Raw genomic sequence first — 23,406 nt, forward strand, 5'->3', positions numbered from 1 at the left:
TGCAATTATTTATATTATATATATAATATTCTTAATGCATTTATCATTATATCGACCAAATGAAATCAAGATATGCTAAACTCAAAATTAGATGGAAAAATAAAAAAAATTATTAATTTAAGAAGTATATGTATGTAATTTCGTCTTAATTATTTTTTTCTTCTAATAGGAGAGTGCAAAGATTTTAAGGGTTTCCGATTTTTAATTATTTATTTATGCATAGTATTAATTATTTATTTATTTATGTAAAATAATCAAATATACCTTTTCATTGCAAATAACTCCTTTTTGTCAACTCAGAGGGAGAAAAAGTAAATTAAAATTTTAAGTTGAGTTAATCAAATATGATCACACAAAATTTTAAGATATGTGTTTTAATTTTTTTTAATAAAAAAAATACTTATAATTATCCATGAATTTTCAGTATATATATATATATATATATATATATATATATATATATATATATATATATATATATATATATATATCATTTTTGTTGTGTGGAAAAGCACAGAAGACTAGCATGTCAAAGTAGAACCATTCATGATGCATCCCATGGTGGGCAGATTAAAGTTAACATGGACTAAGAACACAGGATCATGGCAGAACACTCTTGGGTTAATTGAACTCAGATTTCAAACCAATCAGATGGACTCAATCTTTAAACAATCCATCAGAGAATTAAGAATCAATGGGGATGGGAGCTCCATCAAAAGAAACATAGATTTGATTAGCAGATGACACAGCATATCATCACTCATTTCTAAAATTCCTCTTAGAACATGACCAAGAAGGTATTTACACCTAGTTTATTAGTACATGCCCATTCAGCCATTGTTTACAACATCTAATGCCTCGGTGGACTTGACGAAGCGACCTTTTACACGCTTCCTCGTGTCAGCCCTCACCTTCCTAGACTCGTAACGAATGTGCTTATCGTACCTGCATAGAATTCATAACTAAGAACATCAAGAGAACTCTTGGACGACGATTACAGTCTCATATAAGTAAAATGCAGAAGAATAGATCCATGCCTGCGTGTTTTTCTTTTCTCCCTATAGCGCAACATGGCGTTGCCTCTGTTTTTGGCTAGCATCTCGCTGTCAAATCTCTTTGTTTCTTGGACCGTTTCATTTCCGACTAGCGGTTCTCCTTGTTCTCTGAATGAAATTTGTTTGGCACCAACAGATTCATGCTCATGTGATAAAGCAACAAATGGTCTAATCCTGGTCAATGTGTTGTTTCCAGAGGCTGTTGGTCCTTCAACTGGTGAACAGCTTGAACCGTGCTTCCTTTTGGTGGCGGTGCTTATGGTCCTCAGCTGCAGTAAAAAGAAAAACCAAGTGTAAGAACTATATGACATACAATCAATTAAAACACTATATCATACCTTATCTCACTCCTAGCATTCAAGGGAAATAAGAAAAGGAGAAGCTTTATCTTTAAGATGTTAGATATTACTCGATAGATTCTGTGAACTCTTGAATCATTTGTCACAATTGCTAACCTGATAATGATGGAAATAAACTCAGAAGTACCTGACCAGGCAGTGGCACTATTATATTGTATTACCTTGTGTAAGATATTGTATCAAGAAATAAACAGCGAGATGGCTCACAGTTTGTGACTGCCTGTGGCGAACATTTGTCGACAATATATCATCATTCGAGGAAGGACATCTTGCATCACCTATATCCTCCAATACTTTTGTGGTCTCCAATGAATTTTCCTTGTGAAGGTCATTGAAGTTCTTGATCATAAATGCCTCATTGTTTGTACCATATGCAATTTCATGATCAAAAGAATCCTTCTGGTCTCTCAATCTTCCAAGGTTAAAATCCCATATCTGGACATCAGCAAACAGAGTTTATAAGAGAGTAGCCATGAAAACCGCAACCGACATTATGTGTTGTAAGCATTGATAAGGATAAACTAGTAAAGAAAGCAGAAAGAAAGAAATAAGTTTACTAGCCCATCAGATGACTAATTTGAGTAGCAAGATAACCACATTCCCATGGTCGAATATAGAAAATTCGACCAATTTGACTTGAACTGTGCCAGTTTTAGGGACATCATCCAATAAAGAACAATTATAAGAGGCACCATCCGACAAAAAACAAATAATACGGGTTTTCTCCACTAACCTGTCCCTCTTATATTGCCCCTACTAGATAACTTTTCGAACCACCTCTGCCTTCTACAGTAAAATAGATCTCACATACCCACATTGTATCTGGATGCCAATCAGGTTCTTTCAGGGAGACTTTAAGCAATACAATACAACAAAATACCTCATCAAACAAACACAATGATACTTTACGTATATGGTAAGGAGTCTGAAATATTTTTTCCTTAACAAAGTGGAACATCACAGGGAACCGAAAAGGAGGATATCATCGGGCAAAGAACAGATAAAAAGAAATGGAAAGAACAAAAAGACAAACCATAAAACTCTTCAAAATGTATATTTCCTTAAGCAAAAAGAATTGGGTGCAAGATTAATGTTAGGCATGGATGTGGCTCCTAACTCCAACAATATTACCAGATCTTTCGGGGCTCCAATTACTCCGATCTGAGCCACGACCTTGAACAGTGTTGTTGTTTAATTTAGATCAAGAAATTTTGACACAAATTCAAGGGGTTGACCTTTGAGACTTGATATATAGCTTGCCTACAACTCTATTTAAGATCAAAGTGGTCAGCAACTTTCCTGGAATCAGCCTATCACCATTTCCATAATGTTATCTCAGAAATTAGAAAAGTTGTCTTTTTTATAGGACGTTTTCTTTGACTTTTGGAGATCAATTGTTCTAATTTCAGCTAAAAGGATCTTAAATATATCACGAGGACATGGAAGATACTGCAAAGTGAACAGAGATGCACAGAGTACTAAACCTGCGCGGGATGATGCGGAAGTCTGCAGTCCCACAGGATATCCTCCTCCTCCACCTCCTCCTCAACAAGCCGATCGCTTCCCTGAAGCTCGGTCGGTGCCGACATGAGCAGGGCGGTGTACGGCATCGGCTGTGATTCCTGGAGCTCCTCGTGGCCTCTGGCAGTCCGATGCGGCGTGCTCGGGCTGAGATCGCATGCCGCCGAGGCAACCACCTCCGTCTTGGCGAGCTCCACCAGCTGGTGGAACAGGGGCTTCAGGTTTTGGTGGTTCTTCTGCCGCTTGACCACGCCAGGCATCTTGGGGGCGCAGGGCACGTAGATGTCCTGGAACAACGGATCGACGGACAAGATTGGGTCCAGGGACGACCAATTCGACAGCAACTGGTCCGCCGTCGGGTTTAGAGAAGTGGGAGGAGGGCTCGCCTCCTTTGAAGAGAGATCGAAGCCCCAAGAAGCGGCGAGCTCGAGGGCAGTGGGGCAACCGGAGAAGCCCTCGATGGGAACCCTCGGGTGGTCATGGTGGCCGCCGCCACCGTGGGAGTCCCAGTCGCAGTCGGCGCAGAGGGCGCGGCCGTCGACGACGCAGCGGGCGGCGGCGGGCTGGGACCCGCAGTCGTCGCAGATCGGGGACCGCACGTGCTTCCCGGACAGCGCGTTCGCCGCGTGCACGTGGCGGTCGCAGGCGACGCAGAGCCGAGCTGCGTCCGCGCGGCAGAAGAGGGTCGCCGCCGCCCCCCCGCAGTACTCGCACCCCGACCGCCGCCCCACGCCGTTCCCCTCCGCCATCCCCGTATCAGAACTGGAACCTTTGCCGCACGAACCGTTGTCCACTACCAACAACAACAACGAAAACAACCCTGAACCCAAAGCCGTAGTCCTCGAGTTCGGGATGGCGGAGCGGCTAGGAGGCGGAAGCCCATCACTTATAGACGAAAGCCTTTAACAGACCAGAGTGGCGACCACGAGGATGGAAGAGGCGGAGCGCCCAAGGGAGTCAGGTGGCATGGGGCCCGCGTGAGTACCTAATTTCTACCGGCCCCCTTACTGGTCCAAATGCATGGGTCCCGCGCGACCTTTCCAGGCAACCAAAGCGGGCATGGATTTAGTCGTCAGGTTCTCGCTTCCCGGAGACCGCGATGTGGGTGGACGTCGACCGGTGTCTCAATCGGCAGTAAAAGGAAGAAGGTGGGCGTGGCGCCATTTTTCCTTCGCCGTAAACTACCAGTGAAACCGGAGAGAGAGAGAGAGAGAGATTGATACTTAGGTCATGCATGGCTAGTCTGCGACTTGTACGGGCTTATATAAACGACAAAAGTTTCATGGAGATCTTGCGGATAACATCACGTATCTCTTCGACTATGCTTTTTAGATTTAGCTTTGTGAATTCTTCTTTAGCTGAACGCACAGTGGATTGAGCTGAGGCGGCGAGAACACAGAAAAAGAAAAAGAAGATATTTCTTCTTAGAAAAAGAACTCCGTGTTAGAATTAATGTCATGAAACCACAAGGCAGTAAATTTCTATTGCATTGGAAAATGGAGATCTTACGTTTTCTATTGGAGCTCTGAGTTAGAGGCTTTTACGACATATATATATATATATATATATATATATATATATATATATATATATATATATATATATATATATATATATATATATATATATATATATATATATATATATATATATATATAGGATGGATACATTAAACTTAAATTTAGAGAGATAAATATAAAAATTATTGAACTTAAGGGATGTATGCATGTGTCTTGGCAAATGATGAAAAACAAAAAGATATAATCAATTTACAAGTAATTGGAACATTATGATCAATTAGTGTTGTCGAATGGATTGAGCTGGTTGTAATAATATAATTCATATATTATCCATATAGTTAGTTATTTTAATATTTCGATCTCTATACTTTAAAAAAATTACATTAATATTCTTATAGTTATGAAAATAAAATATCTATATTTCATTACCATAATAATATCAATTTTATTAATAAAAATATAAAAACAAAAAATAAAATGATAATTTAAGTGTTTCAATTGATGGTGACGGACGACGACGTTGCTAAGAGACCGTAGATGACTATTGTGGATGAGGAAAGTAACAACAAGAGGCGAAGGCCACTATACATCTATGTCGGCGTTGACACAATTGTTAAGCGACGAAAGGGTTGTTGATGCATATACCAAGTGGCGTCACTCTATATTTGCATCGATATCGACTCAAATGCAGAGCAATCCTCACCTCTCGTCGCCGCTCTCCTCTTCCATAATACCCACCCACGACCCCTAGTAGCGTTATCATCCACCACCACTAAACATATCTTTTTGCACTTTATTTTTGTGTTTTCATTAGTACACAATATTGTTACGAGAAATGGACTTAGATATTTCATTTTCATAACTATAGGGATATTTTTAAAGTGTAGAGACTAGAATGTTAAAGTTAGCTAGCTATAGGGAAAAATTTGTAATTAGTTGGATACTTGATAAAGTAGGATATAAATAATTTCTTGCATTAAAGCTCTAATGATGGCTTTTATGGCTAATTATAGATTACCCTCTTAATTATCTATCTTTAATATTTCAGTCCATACATTTTTAAAAGTTACATTTGGATCCTTATATATACGAAAGTGGAATCCCTATATATGGTTAACAAAGTAATTTTAAATGATTAAAAAAAGGTTTTGTTGGAATAACGAGGTTAAATGTTTCATTTTCGTAAGTACAAGAATCTCAATATAATTTTTGAAAGTATATGAATCGAGATGCTAAAGATAATTAATTACAAAGGATAGTACCCTGACCTATAGGATGATGCACTTAGTTTTATGATCTATCAAATAATTATAACTTTCTACCCTTATCTCTAATTACTTTTAACTCCTATCACCCTCATTAGTTTCCATCCACTAAATCAAGGCATAAAATTAATCTAGCTGACATGCCTAAAACAATTCAAAAACTTAAAAGTTTCTCTTGATTTACTAATCAACAAAAGCACATTAAACTCATTATAAGTTCATAAATCAATAAGTAAAATAATAGGTTTATCCTTATGGTATGATTATATTAAAATGTTAATTAAAAGGTCAACAAATACAAATCTATACACAAAGACCCAAATCAAAGTTACACTAGTAAACATTTTGATAGCATGTACTGGTGTGAGTAAAAACGATCACAAAACATATCCTCAACTATAACTCAAGGACAAAATATTTGAATAACAATCCCAATATAGTTCGGTCGATGGCTTGCTATTATTAAAAACTTATTTTTAGGAAATCATGCAACTATAAACTTACCACTTGAAAAGTATCACATTGTGAAGTAACTTTCAAAACTTTGGTTCCTTATCGGGGCTAGCAAGAAGTACCCCTTCGACTGTCCATCGCTAGCACAGTGTTGTAGGGGTCCATATGGCTCGGCATTGTACCATAGAAGACTGTACGAGTTGATCCACGCTGCAAGAGACTGCATGAGCTAACCCGTGTCGACAGGGATCGTAATGAGTAGTTGTCCATATGAATGTGCCACAGAAGGATGTACGGGCAATCCCTATCATCCGTAGTCCCATCCCATTGGCTTCACAAGTATAAAGATTAGTCCCTGGTGCTCAAATAAGGACTGGACTCTAGACCCAAAAAAGAGCTATAGTCCCTACTAAACAAATGTCGGAGGAGTCATGTCGAAACCCCCCCCCTCCCTCCCACACCCAATCCAACCCAACACACTGACCTATGGTGTAGAATACTAGAGAGATCGAACTCACGTAAGCCCTACCTCGGGACAACTATAAAAGTTCAGAGGCCATCTCGAAGCTGCCCTCGCCGGCCCCATCCAAACCCTCTCTCATCTCACCTCAGGAGGACCTTCCAAATTGATCATGTGCCTTATGGATAGGATCGAGACATTCGACTCCGAATCCACGACTTTAAGTTGTTAACAAGAATAATCATATTTTACATAGGAAATAAGTAGCATTCTTTTTTCTTTCATTAAATGAAAATACATATTTTCTTAGAAAATTGGATTTGCACTTAGTATAAACTTTTTTAGTTCTATAGTAAGTTTGAATTATTGTTATTGTTATCCTATTCTTCTCCTCCAGTCAACAATTTTGATACGAGTAAATCTTTTTTGGCAGTACAATTCCAGGAATCCAGGAACAAACCTTGGCCTTGGATTGTGATGTGTTCTTCCATGGTCCCTCGATTGAGATGCTATCTTCCAAGTGCAGCCGGCCATTCAAAATATGGACCACTCTATGTGAATATTCTTCTTTTCTTTCTTCCTTTTTCTTTGGGCATCTTTTGATGTTGTGGTGCTAATTGACATCCCACTAAATGATATCTTGTTCTTGCTAGTGGTCCTTCCAAGTTAACTTCATCTTCAATGATTTTGAGTTGAATTACTTACCTGGATATGTATAAGATTTTAGGTTTTACTCACCTTGAATTGATATTAGTAGTAATAAATTATTTAGGTGATTTAAATTTATTTTAAATTTTGATTTTATTTTCATGTTGATCTCGACCAAATTAAAATAGCTATTGTAAATTATTTTATGATTACCCTACTTAGATCTCTTTAGCATTTTGGTTTTTAGATTTAAAAATTTTCTATTAAAATCTCTGTAGTTATAAAAGTAAAACATTTAACTTCATTTGTATTAATATTGTCGACCTTATCGATGGAAAATATAGCATATGACTCACTTGCATGAATGACGCCACATTGCTCTTTCTCTCCCGTCTCCTCTTTCCCCTCTGACATCAATATAGATGCAAAGCGTTGTTGGAGGGGGAAGATGAGACGAAGCAATACGGTGCTAACGCAAATGCCTCACCTCTAACAATGATGTAGATGTCTTATTGCTATACCTCATCTTCCTCTTTGTCGTCGATATTCGGATCAATATTGATAAGGCTAACTACCGCATCGTTGTCATAGACCACCACCACAACAACCATCCACAGCACCATCGTCCACCACTATCATTGAAAATTTTTTTTTGTCCATCGTTTTCATATCATTCATGCACGAGCTGTATATTCCATCGATAAAACCGATGAGGTTTTAGTAAATGAGACTATATGTTTTACTTTTATAATTATAAAAATTTTTTAATATAAATTTTTTAAGTCTAAAAATCTAAATAAAAAAAATCTGATTATAAGGATAATCTATAATTAACCTATTACTTTATCTTAACAAATAGTTGAATAGGAGAAAGAAATATCACTGACAGACTAGCTATTTATTTGGTCTCACTCGTTCCTTGAAGATACTTGAACTGTTTCAAGTTCAATAGTAGTATAATCATTTAATTATATGTAACATCATTAAAAATTGGACAAAAATTGATGTGGAGATGATATAGCACCACATCATGCCCCACGCCTTGTCTCCATCGAACATTATGCCCACATCACCACCAATCCAACACCTCATCGGGTACTCAGCATTGACACCCACTCAACATCGCCTCAGCCACTCCATCCATCATGCTTCGTCGTCTTATTCATGCGAACTCTATTGACGTTCAACTGAATAATGATCGGTTACTTCGCATAACTAACTTCTTACTTATTTTCAATACAAGAATAAATCAGAGTACTTAAAATATCTCTCATTTTTAACATAATTTTTACAAAAAAATATATCTAACGACTTTATCATTAATTCTAAAGCTTGCAAGCTAAGTCGGATAATAAGAATTTACATTAATTATTCGAATAAATATGAATATCCTAAAAAGATCTCTAATTAATATCAAAGCTAAAAGACTTATTAAAACATCATGCCAGTGAAATTATATTAAAAGATCGACTTACCCCCTCTCTCTCTCTCTCTCTCTCTCTATATATATATATATATATATATATATATATATATATATATATATTGTTGGTGAACAGATGTGTTATGGCTAGTGAGTTAGCACGGCTAACTCCACGGATCAATGTCGAGAGTTCTTTGTCGGTTGAGCTGGACGTCGAGGTAGTTCGGGCCTTCGTGACGGGATGTTGGTTAGCGTTTTTTGGTCCGAGCGCCGTTTGCATCGTGCTGCGTCTCTTTGCTCCCGGGATAGGTGACAGCTCGCCCTCATTCACTGGATGGCGATTTTCGGGTCGAGGCGCTCGTGGCTCGGGGGTGACCACTTCCTTGCAAAAAAGGCCTTCGTCGGGTGATTCCTGACTTTGGCCCCTCCGACGAGCGAGTCAGTTGTGGGCGGTATTATTTTTTCCTCCTCCTTTCTGGAAGCTAGGATAGAGGTCTTTATACTGGCATGAGAAGGTCGGTCGTACGTGGATTGGCGTGGTGGACACAGCACGACATTAGTACGGATTCTGGCTTGGTGTGCGGGACGTTGCCGTCCCGGGATTGCCGGGACCAAGCATGTCGAACAGTATCTTGGGGTACGAGTTCTGTTATGACGTATGACATCAACTGTGATGTGTCCGCGGGGTAAAACATGCCTTATCATATACTTTTTAGGGTACTTAGGAAGAGAGAGAGAGAGGATAATTAGTATATATATACAATATCGACTTACTAATTACTGTATATATATAAATATATATAAAGGAAAAATCTAATATGACCGAAAGCGGGCAAGACGGGGACCAAAGGTCGCCTTCGGCATGGGGCGACGCGAGCGGGTCGCCGGTAAAAAAGTGCAGGCTGGTGGCGACACCGCTGGGGTCACGGCGCTTTTACCGGGATAGGAACGACAGTCAGTGGGCCCCATCCGTCGGCAAGCCCCTACTCGTCGTCTTCCTTTTTTTCCCGCGGTGGAGACGGCGCCCCACTCGACGTCCCCGGCAACGTGACCCGCGTGCTTATCCTCACCCGCGTTCTCGGTCACCCACTCGCGTACCTATCCTCCCCACGCTGTGTTGATGGCTCCCGGTCACATGCAATCACCAAAATAATACTTCTGTACGTTCAAACTGAGCCAATTTGAATTGGTTGCCATTTACTGGTAGTCAACTCAGCTCACAAGTCCTAAGTCTGGTCTCGAGCCGTATTTGAATGGGTTCAAATCAAGTCATTGTCGGGTCCGGTTGACCGTCGACCCTAAATATAATCCTACTATCTAAATGATTCAAAGGAACCCAAATTACTGTGTTGAGGTCCGATTGGAGGTCGATCATAACCCAAATTAGCATCAGAGTTCCCAATCTGATAGGGGAATCACCATAAAAGTCAACGGGGACATGGACCATGACGCCAGCCATCCCAGGGCGGGACAATAGAAGGGACTCCCCTCAGAGAGTGATGGCGACGCGACATGCCACGACACCCTCCGTGCGTGGGCCGCACCCTGTCCGAGTGAACGGGCATTAATGTCGACTCGACGTCTCCAACGTCACCCCCCTCAGCCAGCGACTCCCTCGCCCATACCCAGCACGTTCACCCAAATGCAGAGGGCGACGATCGATGCCACCCATACCCTGCGACAGGGTGATCCGACACGCCACCCTAATGGCAATGTCAAATCCAGCCAGAGACACGACCCCGTTCTGACAAACAGGAACATCAGGTAACATCAGACCCAAACTATAAAAGAGTCCAGGGCCTAATGGTCAAGGGGACCCTCCAGAAAAAAGCCCCTTCTCGTCCACTAATTAGACCGTTGGAGGGGTTGGGCCCAAAAGACGGCCCGACCTTTGTGCAGGTATACGACGACCACATTGCCAGGGGATTGCAGCTAATCAACTCGGTGGACCACATTCGGATCGGGTTGCTGCGAGCGCTCACCCAAAAGACGTCAAGAGGCTCTACCCGCGATCTTCGGCATCCGGACCCCTGAACCAAGCCGTAGCGTACCGAGATCACGGCTTAAACTGGTGCAGCCCGCATCACAATCTATCTTATATTAGACCAGTCGCTTATTGTTATCATTATTAGGTGTTTAAATATGCCGCAAACGCAACCCATTTATTTATTATCGGATTGCTTTCTCTCTGATCCGATATGTGCGTCGGACGGCAGAAGTAATCGAGATAACCCGACCCGACAAAATTCCAAGCTCGGATTGTGTCGGGCTCGTGATGGGATGGCAGATCAGGTTGCAGCTCGCCGCGCCATGGTGCGGAATCACCGTGAAGATCTAATCACTACCGTCGCTTCCATGCGTGATTCGTTTCCTAAGGGTGGCATGCTTCTCTACATCTGGCCGCCGCCTCCTCTGACACCTCTCTCTCTCCCTCCGTCTCCCTTTGCAGATCCCGACGCGATTCGCCTCCGCTTCACTACGATCGGGTAGTTCCCGACGATCTCGAGGTTCGCCTTCGATTCCTGTCGCATCTTCTTGCGTTTTTGCGGGTTTTACATTCTGATTTCTCAGTTCATCTGCTTCGAATTGGTTCGCTCTCGGTTCTTACATCTAGATCGCGGCGAGATCGTTGCGCTCGCGAGATCGTCGGAGGGGAGGCGCGTTTTTGTCTTTGGATTATGGCAGCAGCTCTCCGATTCGCGGGGATATCTCCCTGTGTAGGGTTTCGAAGGGATCCGTCGACTTCTCTCGCTCTCTCGTCGAGCTTTTCAAGTAAGCTCTGGGTCGAGTTGTCTCCGAGGTCGATAGGTACAAAGAGGGCGCGTGGTTACCCGAGGAATAGGAGTTTGAGGGTGAGCTGCGATAGGGGAGTTTCTGCTTTCTTCGAGGAGGACGAGGCGGAGAGGCAGGGTGCGGACGGAGATGCCCCGCAGCTGAGCATCGTGATGAAGTTTGGTGGGTCGTCGGTGGCGTCGGCTGAGAGGATGAAAGAGGTTGCTGACCTTATTCTTAGCTTTCCAGAGGAACGGCCGGTGATTGTGCTCTCCGCCATGGGAAAGACAACAAACAATCTTTTGCTGGTGTTACATCTTCTGACCGCTCCCGTCGTTAATCTGTTCCATTATTTTGGATAAATTAGCATGTCTAACTTGCGATTACTCTTAGGCCGGCGAAAAAGCAGTTTGCTGTGGTGTTTCAAATGTATCAGAGCTTCATGAGTTAAGCTTTATTAAGGATCTGCATCTTAAGTACGTGAATGCTTTTCTTTTGTTTCTGTAATGTTTTTGCCGTATTTTCTTGTTCCTGGTGTAATGTATCATGAAAATGGCATTTGGTTGTTCACATTTTTCAGGACAGTCGATGAGCTTGGGCTTGATAAATCTATCGTCTCTGGTGAGTTTATTTTATTCCTTGGCCCATTCCAACCTTTTGGTATGTCTTCATTAAAATTTGATATGGTGTTATATTAAAAGTGTTTCACTGTATATGAAATCTGTATATGCACCATTGTTTAGCAGAATCCCATGATATGTCTATTTTGCAGATAGGGGCTAGGTTATGTAATGGAGTATGAATCATTGCTGTTCATCTAAATTAAGTATGATTATCTAAATATTGTGGAATGAATTCATACTAATGCAAAAGAAGGCTGGATGTATCTTTTGACCTTGGAAAGTCTATTTTATTCTTAGATTCTGAGGCATGAAATTTAGAACTCAATTACTTGTCACAGTGCATTGAAGATCGTTGCAACTGTTATCTCTGTGAGAAAATATGCCTTATATATGGTTTTCTGTTATACGATAGGTTGTGTTGTAATCTGTGTCTGCATATTCAATTTCCACATCTGTTTACAATTTACTTCAACATCCTCTTAAAAAAGAATAACTCAAGTTTTGAGTTGCTTTCTTTCTGTTTGCCAGCCATATTTATTGACACGAGTTTTATTTGTGCAACAATGGAAGTTAGGAGGCATGAAATTTCGGATCACAGTAATCTTCATCTTTTTCTAGTACAAACTACTGCATAGTAAGTTTGTTAGTGTTTGACCCGTTGTTCCCTTTGGCTTAGCCTTTAAAAAAAAAAAAGTCCTCTCTTGTTGAAGCTAATGCAACCTCCAGAAACTTTTGATGTTATGAAGTCAGTAAACAAACACTTCTGAGGAGAGAGGCATTTGCTATGTCCCATTTGCATTCCCTCTCTTTTTGCCCCATCTTGCTTTCCCTATTCCTCTCAATCTAGGGTGTGTCTCACCTTTCCACGTTTAGACTGTCTAATGACATGGCAGGTAGCCATTGGCCAAGCTAATGGAGCTCTTCCTGCCTATGGTTTGCATCAGGACTGCATCTCAGCTTGGTGGGGCTACAAGCTGAGATCATTATATTGACCAATGACTAACTTTCATGTTGTTTGAGCCTATCTGATCAGTGAGACATCTTTTGCAGCCAGTTAACTTTTATTCTTGTTACATGCTTGTCGATGCTGATTGATAGTTCCTTGTTTATGACTATTTGCAGGTTTGTTGGATGAGCTAGAGCAACTTCTTAAAGGCATTGCAATGATGAAAGAGCTGACATTTCGTACAAGGGACTATCTTGTTTCATTTGGAGAATGCATGTCTACAAGAGTCTTTGCAGCATATCTAAATAAAATTGGTGTAAAGGCACGACAGGTACCTGTTCTGTCATCTTCATCAGCTTATTTCACAGAAATGGATGATGTCTTGTATTTAAATTTTGTGACTTATTGGAGAATAAGCCGACTTCTTACCGTTTGAAAATTGAGGATTGGTGATATAAGCTAGTTTGCTAACAAGTCTAGATAGTCTAGGTACTACTTAGTCACTTAAGAATGTCCATCGATTACTTGTTTTTTGCTTATAATTCTTATATTTTAGGGTATAGGATAAGATTTATCATTCTTATGTGATTGATTATGCAACCTCTATTCATATTCTAAGAACTTAAATTTGACTCTTTTGTGAGGAGTTCTTGCACATTCATCAGAATTTTAAGTTCAGCTTCAATTGATGATTAAATCTTCAAAATGTGTTGCATTATTCTCTCTACAAATTTTCTTATGGAAGACACTCTCAGGATAGCACATCACATTGATGAAATATGATAACTCTTCTTTTTTATTAATACCTAAAATCAGATTGGCTTCTCTGGTTTTCTTCTGGAACCTGCTTCTGTGGTTCTTACTTGTCCCTACATATGAAATTAACTGATTATATTGCTGCCAAATCTTTTGCAGTATGATGCATTTGATATTGGTTTCATAACAACAGATGACTTTACAAATGCGGATATCTTGGAAGCAACTTATCCTGCCATTGCTAAGAGGTTACACGGTGACTGGATTAATAATCCAGCAATCCCTATTGTTACTGGCTTTCTTGGGAAGGTGTGAAGCCCTTAGGCCAACTTTATACAATTGTATAAAACATCAAATTTGAATGGTCTTGGTGGTGCACTTGTTTTCCTCTACATGCAGGGTTGGAAATCCTGTGCGGTCACTACACTAGGCAGGGGTGGAAGTGATTTGACTGCAACAACTATTGGTAAAGCTTTGGGATTGCGAGAAATCCAGGTCATTCTTTAGGGTCTTTGTATTAAGGGATTTATTTGATCTTAACCTTCATACTGATATGCTAATGATACCTTTACAGTTGCCATGATTTGTTATCAAATCTATTATATGTTGTCGCCCTTTGTTTTTTAGTTGAATATCATCCACTATATGCCCTTGATTTTTCAATAGGTCTGGAAGGATGTTGATGGCGTTCTGACATGCGACCCTAATATATATCCCAGTGCAAGGCCTGTACCACATTTGACATTTGAAGAGGCAGCTGAGCTTGCCTATTTTGGTGCACAGGTATGCCTGCATCTGCTTCATCTCCACATTTTTCTCAGTGACTCTAAATTTGGTTTGATACTAATTACATGCATATACTCAAGACAGCAGGAGTGTTATTAACTAGTGTCTCTTCTTGGATTTGGTCTACATGTGAAATTTCTTGTCTGCTTTTTGCTTGATGTTTCAACATCAGTAGAATCAACTCCATTGGTGGTAGCCTCAAATTAAGTGTACTACACCAACCATCGTGGTGCTATTAATGTTTTCCAAAATGTCAATCTTTGCTTTATGATTGTTGCATGTTACAGCCATTTTCATAAAGTATAAAGCATTGCTCTTTGTTTCTTCACACATTCATGTTAAAATTTCCATTGTCTGAAGTTCAGGTTTTGCATCCACTATCAATGAGACCTGCTCGAGAAGGTGATATACCAGTGAGGGTCAAGAATTCCTACAACCCTCAAGCTCCTGGTACTGTCATCACTAAGGAAAGAGATATGAGCAAGGTTTGTTGGATCATCTCGTGTGATCGATTCCATCCTAGAATGAGGCCATTGATCTCAGATTTTTTGACTCAGAGACTTCATTTTCTTGTGTGTAGCTCAGGCTGTGCTAACCAGCATTGTTTTGAAATCAAATATTACCATGTTGGATATAGTGAGCACTCGAATGCTTGGTCAGTATGGCTTCTTAGCGAAGGTAGGAAATTGTGTTGTTTCCTTGACATCATACTATGTGTTTTGGTTTGTTTGTAATTCATAATTGTTACTATTGTGCTCTCTAAGTGCAGGTTTTTGCTATATTTGAAGATTTGGGTATATCTGTTGACTGTGTTGCGACAAGTGAAGTCAGTATCTCTTTGACATTGGATCCATCAAAACTTTGGAGTCGAGAATTAATTCAGCAGGCAAGTACATGAGCCAAAGTTGATGCTAGATGCACAAGAATTAGAAAAATTCACTTGTCAATGATTAGCGGAATTATAAAACTAACCGATTTTTATTATCCTTGTTTGTTTTAGATAGTTATCATTTGTAATAGAGCTATGTGATAATTCACAATCTAATATCTAGTTTAGTGCTCAATGGGTGCCCATTTCTTTCTCAAATATGGATAATGCTAGACTAAGAATGCGTGAGCACCTTGACATAATAAATACTTTGTGAGATTAGGACTTCCTATCCTGATTTGAAGCATTGAATTTTTCTCCTTACAAACGTAATGTTATGTCTAACTGGGATTTTACTGATTTCATCCAGTCATCCCTGTCCACGTTTTTTATCTGTTTCTTGTCTTTCTAGCTGAAAATTTGTCTTCATCATGATGCACACATATGTACAATATGGTCGTCCAGCTAGGACCTTTCTTTTCATCTCACATACTACCCTGATTGCTCTGTCCACCTTGAACAAATCAATGCAGGAGCTTGATCATGTGGTCGAAGAGCTTGAGAAAATTGCAGTCGTTCATCTCCTTCAGCATAGATCAATAATCTCTCTCGTTGGGAATGTACAGCGGTCTTCCTTGATACTAGAAAAGGTTTGACTCTGTTTCCATATCATAATTGATGATCGTCTCCCTTAATCTCCTATCACCCAGTTTTCTTTACAACATTATTTCTTGCGGTCAATGTTTGACTATGTACTATGCAAATGTGTGCATGATGTCAGGCATTCAATGTTCTTCGGAAGAACGGAGTGAATGTCCAGATGATATCTCAGGGAGCATCTAAGGTACATCTAGTGGCTCTATGTCCTACTTCCTTTGAAGCTGTTGGTAATCGAGTCTGGTTCAATTATGCATCTTAATTTGATGCTAGTTTGCTCATCCCTCCACCGCAGGTAAACATTTCCTTGATAGTCAATGATGATGAGGCAAAGCAGTGTGTCAAGGCTCTGCATTCAGCGTTCTTTGAGAATGGTTTCCTTTCAGAAGTTGGAGAAGCAGAATTTTCGGGTAATGGCACCACAATTCCCTCCAACGTCTCTGTGATGTAATCACAATCAATTCGCCCTTCAAAGGGTTGGTTGATTTGCTTAGGTTAATCTATTTGATTCTTTCCCACAAGATGTGGATTGCAACGCCACGCCTTTGTTGAATAGACCTTTTTTCTTGGTTGTAAGCCATGCCACAAGATGCAGCTTTAGGTACGCCAAATTGCAATTTTGTTCATTGGAATCAAACCCGATTCTGATTATATGCTTTTCTAGATTTATTTACTACCTGTGTGCATTCATTAAAATTTTAGATGGTATTTCCACCACCCCTAAGATTTTTGTCAGCAATATTTTTTATGATTTGCTTGCATGCCAGAACTCATTTGGCTATTAATATGTAAACAATGCCGTTTTCTATACCAATGTAGTGAATTGATATGATAGTGACTGTCATCAAATTGGTTCTACATCAGTTTAGTGTCAGCAATCTTTCTCCATTTAGAAGTTAAATAATATAATGATGATTATTTTCTACTACGAGAATTATTTCTTAATTTATTTTTGAATTTTGGTATATTTTTAGAAATTGCTATGCTTGTGGATATCTTCAAATCAGTTGGTAACACAGCAGAAATGTAAAAGTCCGGGGTTTCCCTCCTTTTCTGCTTTGTAACGACGGGGGAAATGAACGGTATGGAAATTAAACTTATTATTGATTTCATTAAGTGACTTCAATAAAAAAGAGCTCTTTTCTTTAAATTGCGAAATTGCCCATTAATTTTTGAATGGTAACTGAATTGATTTAATCATTTTATTTCAAGAGACTACACATTCGCTGGAGGAGGAAGGAATTAAGACAAGATCGAGAGGATTTCTAGTTGTGAAAGTTGCACACTGTCTTCTCGATCATTCTACTGTTTAGGAAGATGAAGTATAGATAAAGACGATCATTTTAGGAGAAGAAACCCCAAAGGAAACTAATGCTTAAGCAACAATAAAATCATAAGTTATAACTATTTTAAGTCTATTATATATATATATATATTTTTTATCATAATTGAGATTTATAAAAACTTAATATCTTTAATTAAGTTCAGAATATTTAAATTTTTATTAAGTTTTTTAGTCTTGTTTTATCTATTTTTGTATCATTAATATTAATTTATTTATTTTTGGTCTTTTAAGCACGAATCATTTTAAATAATTTTTTTATTTTATTTTTAAATTCTAATTACTTTTATTATACTAATCTAAGTTTCAATGTACTCTAATCGTTGTTAGAGATAAATATATATTTATATTTAAGGACATAATCATAACGTTGAGATGGCCGAGTTGGTCTAAGTCGCCAGATTAAGGTTCTGGTTCGAAAGGGCGTGGGTTCAAATCCCACTCTTAACATATTTATTAATTTTTTTTTGTGTTTTATCGATTATTTATTATTTTAAATTTTTTTAAAAAGATATTGAACTATTTTATAAACAATTTATTCTTTTTCTTGGCGTAAAATCTTAGTAGTGTATCATTTAAAACTTTTGAAAATCTTAAACTAATTTTTCTTTCAACATTTATTTGTATTTCATGATTTTTTTTACTATAAACAACCGTGGTTTAAAAACAATTTATGTTTTTAAACTTTTAATAATCTCTTTTTTCCTTTCAACATTTATTTGTATTTCACAATTTATTTTTTTTGGCTCTAAATATTTAACGGTCGTCGTGACCTACATCCACTCTCAATTTCTTTTCACTCCAGGCCATCGAATTCCACTACCGATCGTCTTTCAACGGGTGAAGATCAACTACCCTTTTACACCCATTTTTTTCTTTTCATAGGTTTAGGAGATAACATTTACAACCACTCACCCCTCTCTTAAATTTCACCTAACATTTAAGAGTTTGAGAGGAGTTCTCACAATATTACAACAACTTTTTCCTACTTTTTCCTCTCAATTCTTGTGTTTTCAAAGTATGGATGAGAGGGGTATTTATAGGTCTCAAATGACTTTAAAATTGGAGCAAAAAAAGGTCTCATCCTGGGTTTCCCGGATCCTGACGGTATCACTGTCTACAACAATGACACTGAGTAGTACCACTACCTAGACTAGTAGTATTACCACCTGACATAGTCTTGGAGACTGAGCCACTAGTAGTGCCATCGCTTGGACCGACGATGCCACCACTTGACCCAACTTTTGGGTCAGAACGAGGCTTTCTTTTGGTACAAAATATCCATACTTTGGGTTCAATTGGCCCCTAATTGAGTTGGCCTAATTACATTCTAAACCAACTCAATTACAACTAAAACTATTTCGATTTAGATAATTATTACAAAGCATTAATCACATATTGTCCGATATATCATTGGTTCATCGGTGCTTCGTCTAATCCTTCGACGCATCGTCCTCTTTTGCGATTTTTTGCCCAATCAACATGTTGACCTCCACAACTCCGATCTCCTTGACGCAATATCCGCTCTTTTAGGCTCAATGTCCGAACTCATGGCACGAAGCCTTCTATTGACTTGTCCACCGATCTTTCGGCTCAATGTCCAATCTTCTAATATATTCCACTATGGCACATTCTTTTTGCTTTAATTGTCTTTCCTGATCAAAACTAGTCCTGTGTCACTCAAAATACATATTAGATCATAACATTATCAATTGGTTTCATCATCAAAATATGATATTCAACAAAAACATCATTATTTAATATTTTTATATTATTTTTTAAAATTTAAAAAAAGATATTGATCTATTTTATAAACAATTTATAAAATAGATGATATGCTTTTCGAGATTTATTTACTACCTGTGTGCGTTCATTAAAATTTTAGATGGTATTTCCACCACCCCTAAGATTTTTGTCAATCATTCTAATGTTTAGGAAGATAAAGTATAGATAAAGATGATCATTTTAGGAGAAAAAACCCCAAACGAAACTAATGCTTCAGCAACAATAAAATCATAAGTAATAACTATTTTAAGTCTATTGTATAGATTTTTTTTTTATCATCATTGAGATTTATAAAAATTTATTATCTTTAATTAAGTTCAGAATATTTAACTTTTTATTAAGATTTTTATCTCTTATTTTATGTTTTTTTATCTTTAATATTAATTTATTTTTTGGTCTTTTAAGCACCTATCCACGTCATTTAAATAATTTTTATTTTATATTTTAAATTCTAATGACTTTTATTACACTAATTTTTAATCTAATGCACTTTAATCATTAAAAGAGAACAAGTTATATTGTATTTATAGTGAAATATTCGTAATTCTTTCTAATGTTGAGATGGCCGAGTTGGTCTAAGGCGCCAGATTAAGGTTCTGGTCCGAAAGGGCGTGGGTTCAAATCCCACTCTCAACATATTTATTAATTTTTTTGTGTTTTATCGATTATTTATTATTTTAAATTTTTTTAAAAAGATATTGAACTATTTTTTAAACAATTTATTCTTTTTCTTGGCGTAAAATCTTAGTAGTGTATCTTTTAAAACTTTTGAAAATCTTAAACTATTTTTTCTTTCAACATTTATTTGTATTTCACGATTTTTTTACTATAAACAACCGTGGTTTAAAAACAATTTATGTTTTTAAACTTTTAATAATCTCTTTTTTCCTTTCAACATTTATTTGTATTTCACGATTTATTTTTTTGGCTCTAAATATTAAAACATCATTATTTAATATTTTTGTATTATTTTATTTTTTAAAATTAAAAAAAAATATTGAACTATTTTATAAACAATTTATTCTTTTTCTTAGTGTAAAATCTTAGTAGTGTATCCTATAAAACTTTTGAAAATCTTAAAGTATTTTTTTTCAACATTTATTTGTATTTCATGATTTATTTTTTTTTTTACTATAAACAACCGTGGTTTAAAAATAATTTATGTTTTTAAACTTATAACAATCTCTTTTTTCTTTCAACATTTATTTGTATTTCATGATTTATTTTTTTGACTCTAAATATTAAAACATCATTATTTAATATTTTTACATTATTTCTTCTTTTAAAATTAAAAAAAATATTAAACTATTTTATAAATAATTTATTCTTTTTCTTGGCATAAAATCTTAGTAGTGTATCTTTTAAAACTTTTAAAAATTTTAAATAATTTATTTTGTGTTTTGAAAAACCAAAGAATAAAATAATACATTCATAGCTTTGGCATTGAAGGAGAAAGTCTTCTTCTCCAAATCATTTCACTCGTTCACTTCCTTTTGAAATTTATTTTCAATAATATTCCATAAATCGAGATTCAACAAAAGCAAAAAAACTCTTATCCGAGTTTTCCAATAAGTATAGTTCGTCCCATTGAACATAAGAGGATGAATGATAGAGTGACCCTCTTGAAAGTTAAAATTATTTCTCTTCGGTGTCAAACCAAATGAGAAAAATGTGGCTCTAATACCAACTGTTATGATCAATACAATAGTAAGAGGGGATGAATTAGTGCAACAATAAAAACGTCATTGATTTAAAAATTTTCGTTCAATAAAATTGTTTCGACAAAGCCCGTATCAGAAAGTAATGCAAGTAATAACTTAGAGTAAATGTAAAGTGTAACTGCAGCTAAGTAATGAAGGAAAGAATATACTAGATTTATAGTGGTTTGGTCATCGTGACTTATATCCACTCTCAATTCCTTTTCACTCGAGGCCACCAACTTCTACTACCGATCTTCTTTCAACGAGTGAAGATCAACTACCCTTTTACACTCATTTTCTCCTTTTCGTAGGTTTAAGAGGTAACCTTTACAACCACTCACCCCTCTCTTAAACTTCACCTAACACTTGAGAGGGGTATTTATAGGCCCTAAATTGTTTCAAAATTGAAGCAAAAAAAGGTCATATCTCGGGTTTTTCAGGTCCTAACAGTACCACTACCTGCAATACTAACATTGAGTAGTACCATCACCCAGATTGACAGTACTACCGCCTAACACAGTCTTGGAGACTATGTCTTGGAGATGAGCCACTAGTGGTGCCACCGCTTGGACCAACGATGCCACCACTTGACCCAACTTTTGGGTCAGTGAATGAGTCTTTCTTTTGGCACAAAACAACGATATTTTAGGCCCAATTGGCTCCTAATTGAGTTGACCTAATTACATTCTAAACTAACTCAATTACAACTAAATCTACTTCGATTTAGATAATTATTACAAAGCATTAATAATATGTTGTGAGACATATCATTGGTTCATCGGTGCTTCGTTCAATCCTTCGGTGCATCGTCATTTTTTGCGGTATTTTGCCCAATCGACGTATTGACCTTCGCAACTCCGATCGCCTTTGTGCAATGTCCGCTCTTCTAGGCCCAATGCCCGAACTCATGGCACGAAGCCTTCTACCAACTTGTCCACCAATCTTTCTGCTCAATGTCCAATCTTCTAATATGTTCTACTATGGCCCAACATTGATTCTTATTGCTTTAATTGTCTTTCCTGATCGAAGCTAGTCCTGTGTCACTCAAAATGCAAATTAGATCATAACATGGTTTCATCATCAAAATATGAGATTCAATAAAAACATCATTATTTAATATTTTTATATTATTTCTTCTTTTAAAATAAGATATTGATCTATTTTATAAATAATTTATAAAATAGATGATATACTTTTCGAGATTTATTTACTACTTGTGTGCGTTCATTAAAATTTTAGATAGTATTTCCACCGCCCCTAAGATTTTTGTCAATCATTCTAATGTTTAGGAAGATAAAGTATAGAAAAAGATGATCATTTTAGGAGTAGAAACTAATGCATCAGCTACAATAAAATCATAAGTTATAACTATTTTAAGTCTATTGTATAGATTTTTTTTTTTATCATCATTGAGATTTATAAAAATTTATTATCTTTAATTAAGTTCAAAATATTTAACTTTTTATTAAGATTTTTATCTCTTATTTTATGTATTTTTTATCATTAATATTAATTAATTTATTTTTTGGTCTTTTAAGCACATATCCACGTCATTTAAATAATTTTTTATTTTATATTTTAAATTCTAATGACTTTTATTACACTAATTTTTAATCTAATACGCTGTAAACAGTAAAAGAGTAAAAGATACATTGTATTTATAGTGAAATATTCGTAACTTATCATCAAGTTGAGATGGCCGAGTTGGTCTAAGGCGCCAGATTAAGGTTCTGGTCCGAAAGGGCGTGGGTTCAAATCCCACTCTCAACATAATTAGTAAACATTTTGTATTTTATCGATTATTTCTTTAAAAAAATTTAAAAAATATATTGAACTATTTTATAAACAATTTATTCTTTTTCTTGGCGTAAAATCTGAATAGTGTATCTTTTCAAACTTTTGAAAATCTTAAACTATTTTTTCTTTTAACATTTATTTATATTACATGATTTTTTTTACTATAAACAACCGTGGTTTAAAAACAATTTATGTTTTTAAACTTTTAATAATCTCTTTTTTCCTTTCAACATTTATTTGTATTTCATGATTTATTTTTTTGACTCTAAATATTAAAAGATCATTATTTAATATTTTTGTATTATTTTCTTTTTTAAAATTAAAAAAAATAAGATATTGAACTATTTTATAAATAATTTATTCTTTTTCTTAGCGTAAAATCTTAGTAGTGTATCCTATAAAACTTTTGAAAATCTTAAACTATTTTTTTCAACATTTATTTGTTTTTCACTATTTATTTATTTTTAGATAAACAACCGTGGTTTAAAAATAATTTATGTTTTTAAACTTATAACAATCTCTTTTTTCTTTCAACATTTATTTGTATTTCATGATTTATTTTTTTGACTCTAAATATTAAAACATCATTATTTAATAATTTTACATTATTTCTTCTTTTAAAATAAAAAATATATATTAAACTATTTTATAAATAATTTATTCTTTTTCT

The 23,406-nt window shown here is 36.6% G+C and overlaps 2 protein-coding genes and 2 non-coding genes across 4 annotated transcripts; 3 read left to right on the forward strand and 1 right to left on the reverse strand.

The window, feature by feature from the left end:
- Positions 1-708: 708 nt before the first annotated feature.
- LOC135595308 (zinc finger protein CONSTANS-LIKE 13-like) lies at positions 709-3,825 on the reverse strand. The gene is made up of 4 exons (XM_065086054.1): positions 2,899-3,825; positions 1,622-1,849; positions 1,038-1,324; positions 709-945 (listed from the first exon to the last, which is right to left on the reverse strand). Exons 1-4 carry the CDS (start codon positions 3,682-3,684, stop codon positions 831-833), a joined length of 1,416 nt encoding a protein of 471 aa, XP_064942126.1. The 5' UTR covers positions 3,685-3,825; the 3' UTR covers positions 709-830.
- A 7,226-nt stretch (positions 3,826-11,051) lies between these two features.
- On the forward strand, positions 11,052-16,763 carry LOC103975133 (aspartokinase 2, chloroplastic). Its single transcript, XM_065086055.1, has 14 exons — positions 11,052-11,211; positions 11,319-11,784; positions 11,870-11,952; positions 12,057-12,097; positions 13,222-13,376; positions 13,961-14,110; positions 14,201-14,296; positions 14,468-14,584; positions 14,953-15,072; positions 15,173-15,265; positions 15,357-15,473; positions 15,989-16,105; positions 16,237-16,299; positions 16,408-16,763. Exons 2-14 carry the CDS (start codon positions 11,383-11,385, stop codon positions 16,561-16,563), a joined length of 1,710 nt encoding a protein of 569 aa, XP_064942127.1. The 5' UTR covers positions 11,052-11,211; positions 11,319-11,382; the 3' UTR covers positions 16,564-16,763.
- A 3,031-nt stretch (positions 16,764-19,794) lies between these two features.
- Positions 19,795-19,875, forward strand: TRNAL-AAG (transfer RNA leucine (anticodon AAG)). Its single transcript has one exon. It is a non-coding gene; the product is annotated as a tRNA-Leu (tRNA).
- Positions 19,876-22,628: 2,753 nt separating this feature from the next.
- TRNAL-AAG (transfer RNA leucine (anticodon AAG)) lies at positions 22,629-22,709 on the forward strand. The gene has a single exon. It is a non-coding gene; the product is annotated as a tRNA-Leu (tRNA).
- The last annotated feature ends 697 nt before the right edge of the window (positions 22,710-23,406 follow it).

This window comes from Musa acuminata, chromosome BXJ1-10 (assembly GCF_036884655.1).
Source record: "Musa acuminata AAA Group cultivar baxijiao chromosome BXJ1-10, Cavendish_Baxijiao_AAA, whole genome shotgun sequence".
NCBI lineage: Eukaryota > Viridiplantae > Streptophyta > Magnoliopsida > Zingiberales > Musaceae > Musa > Musa acuminata.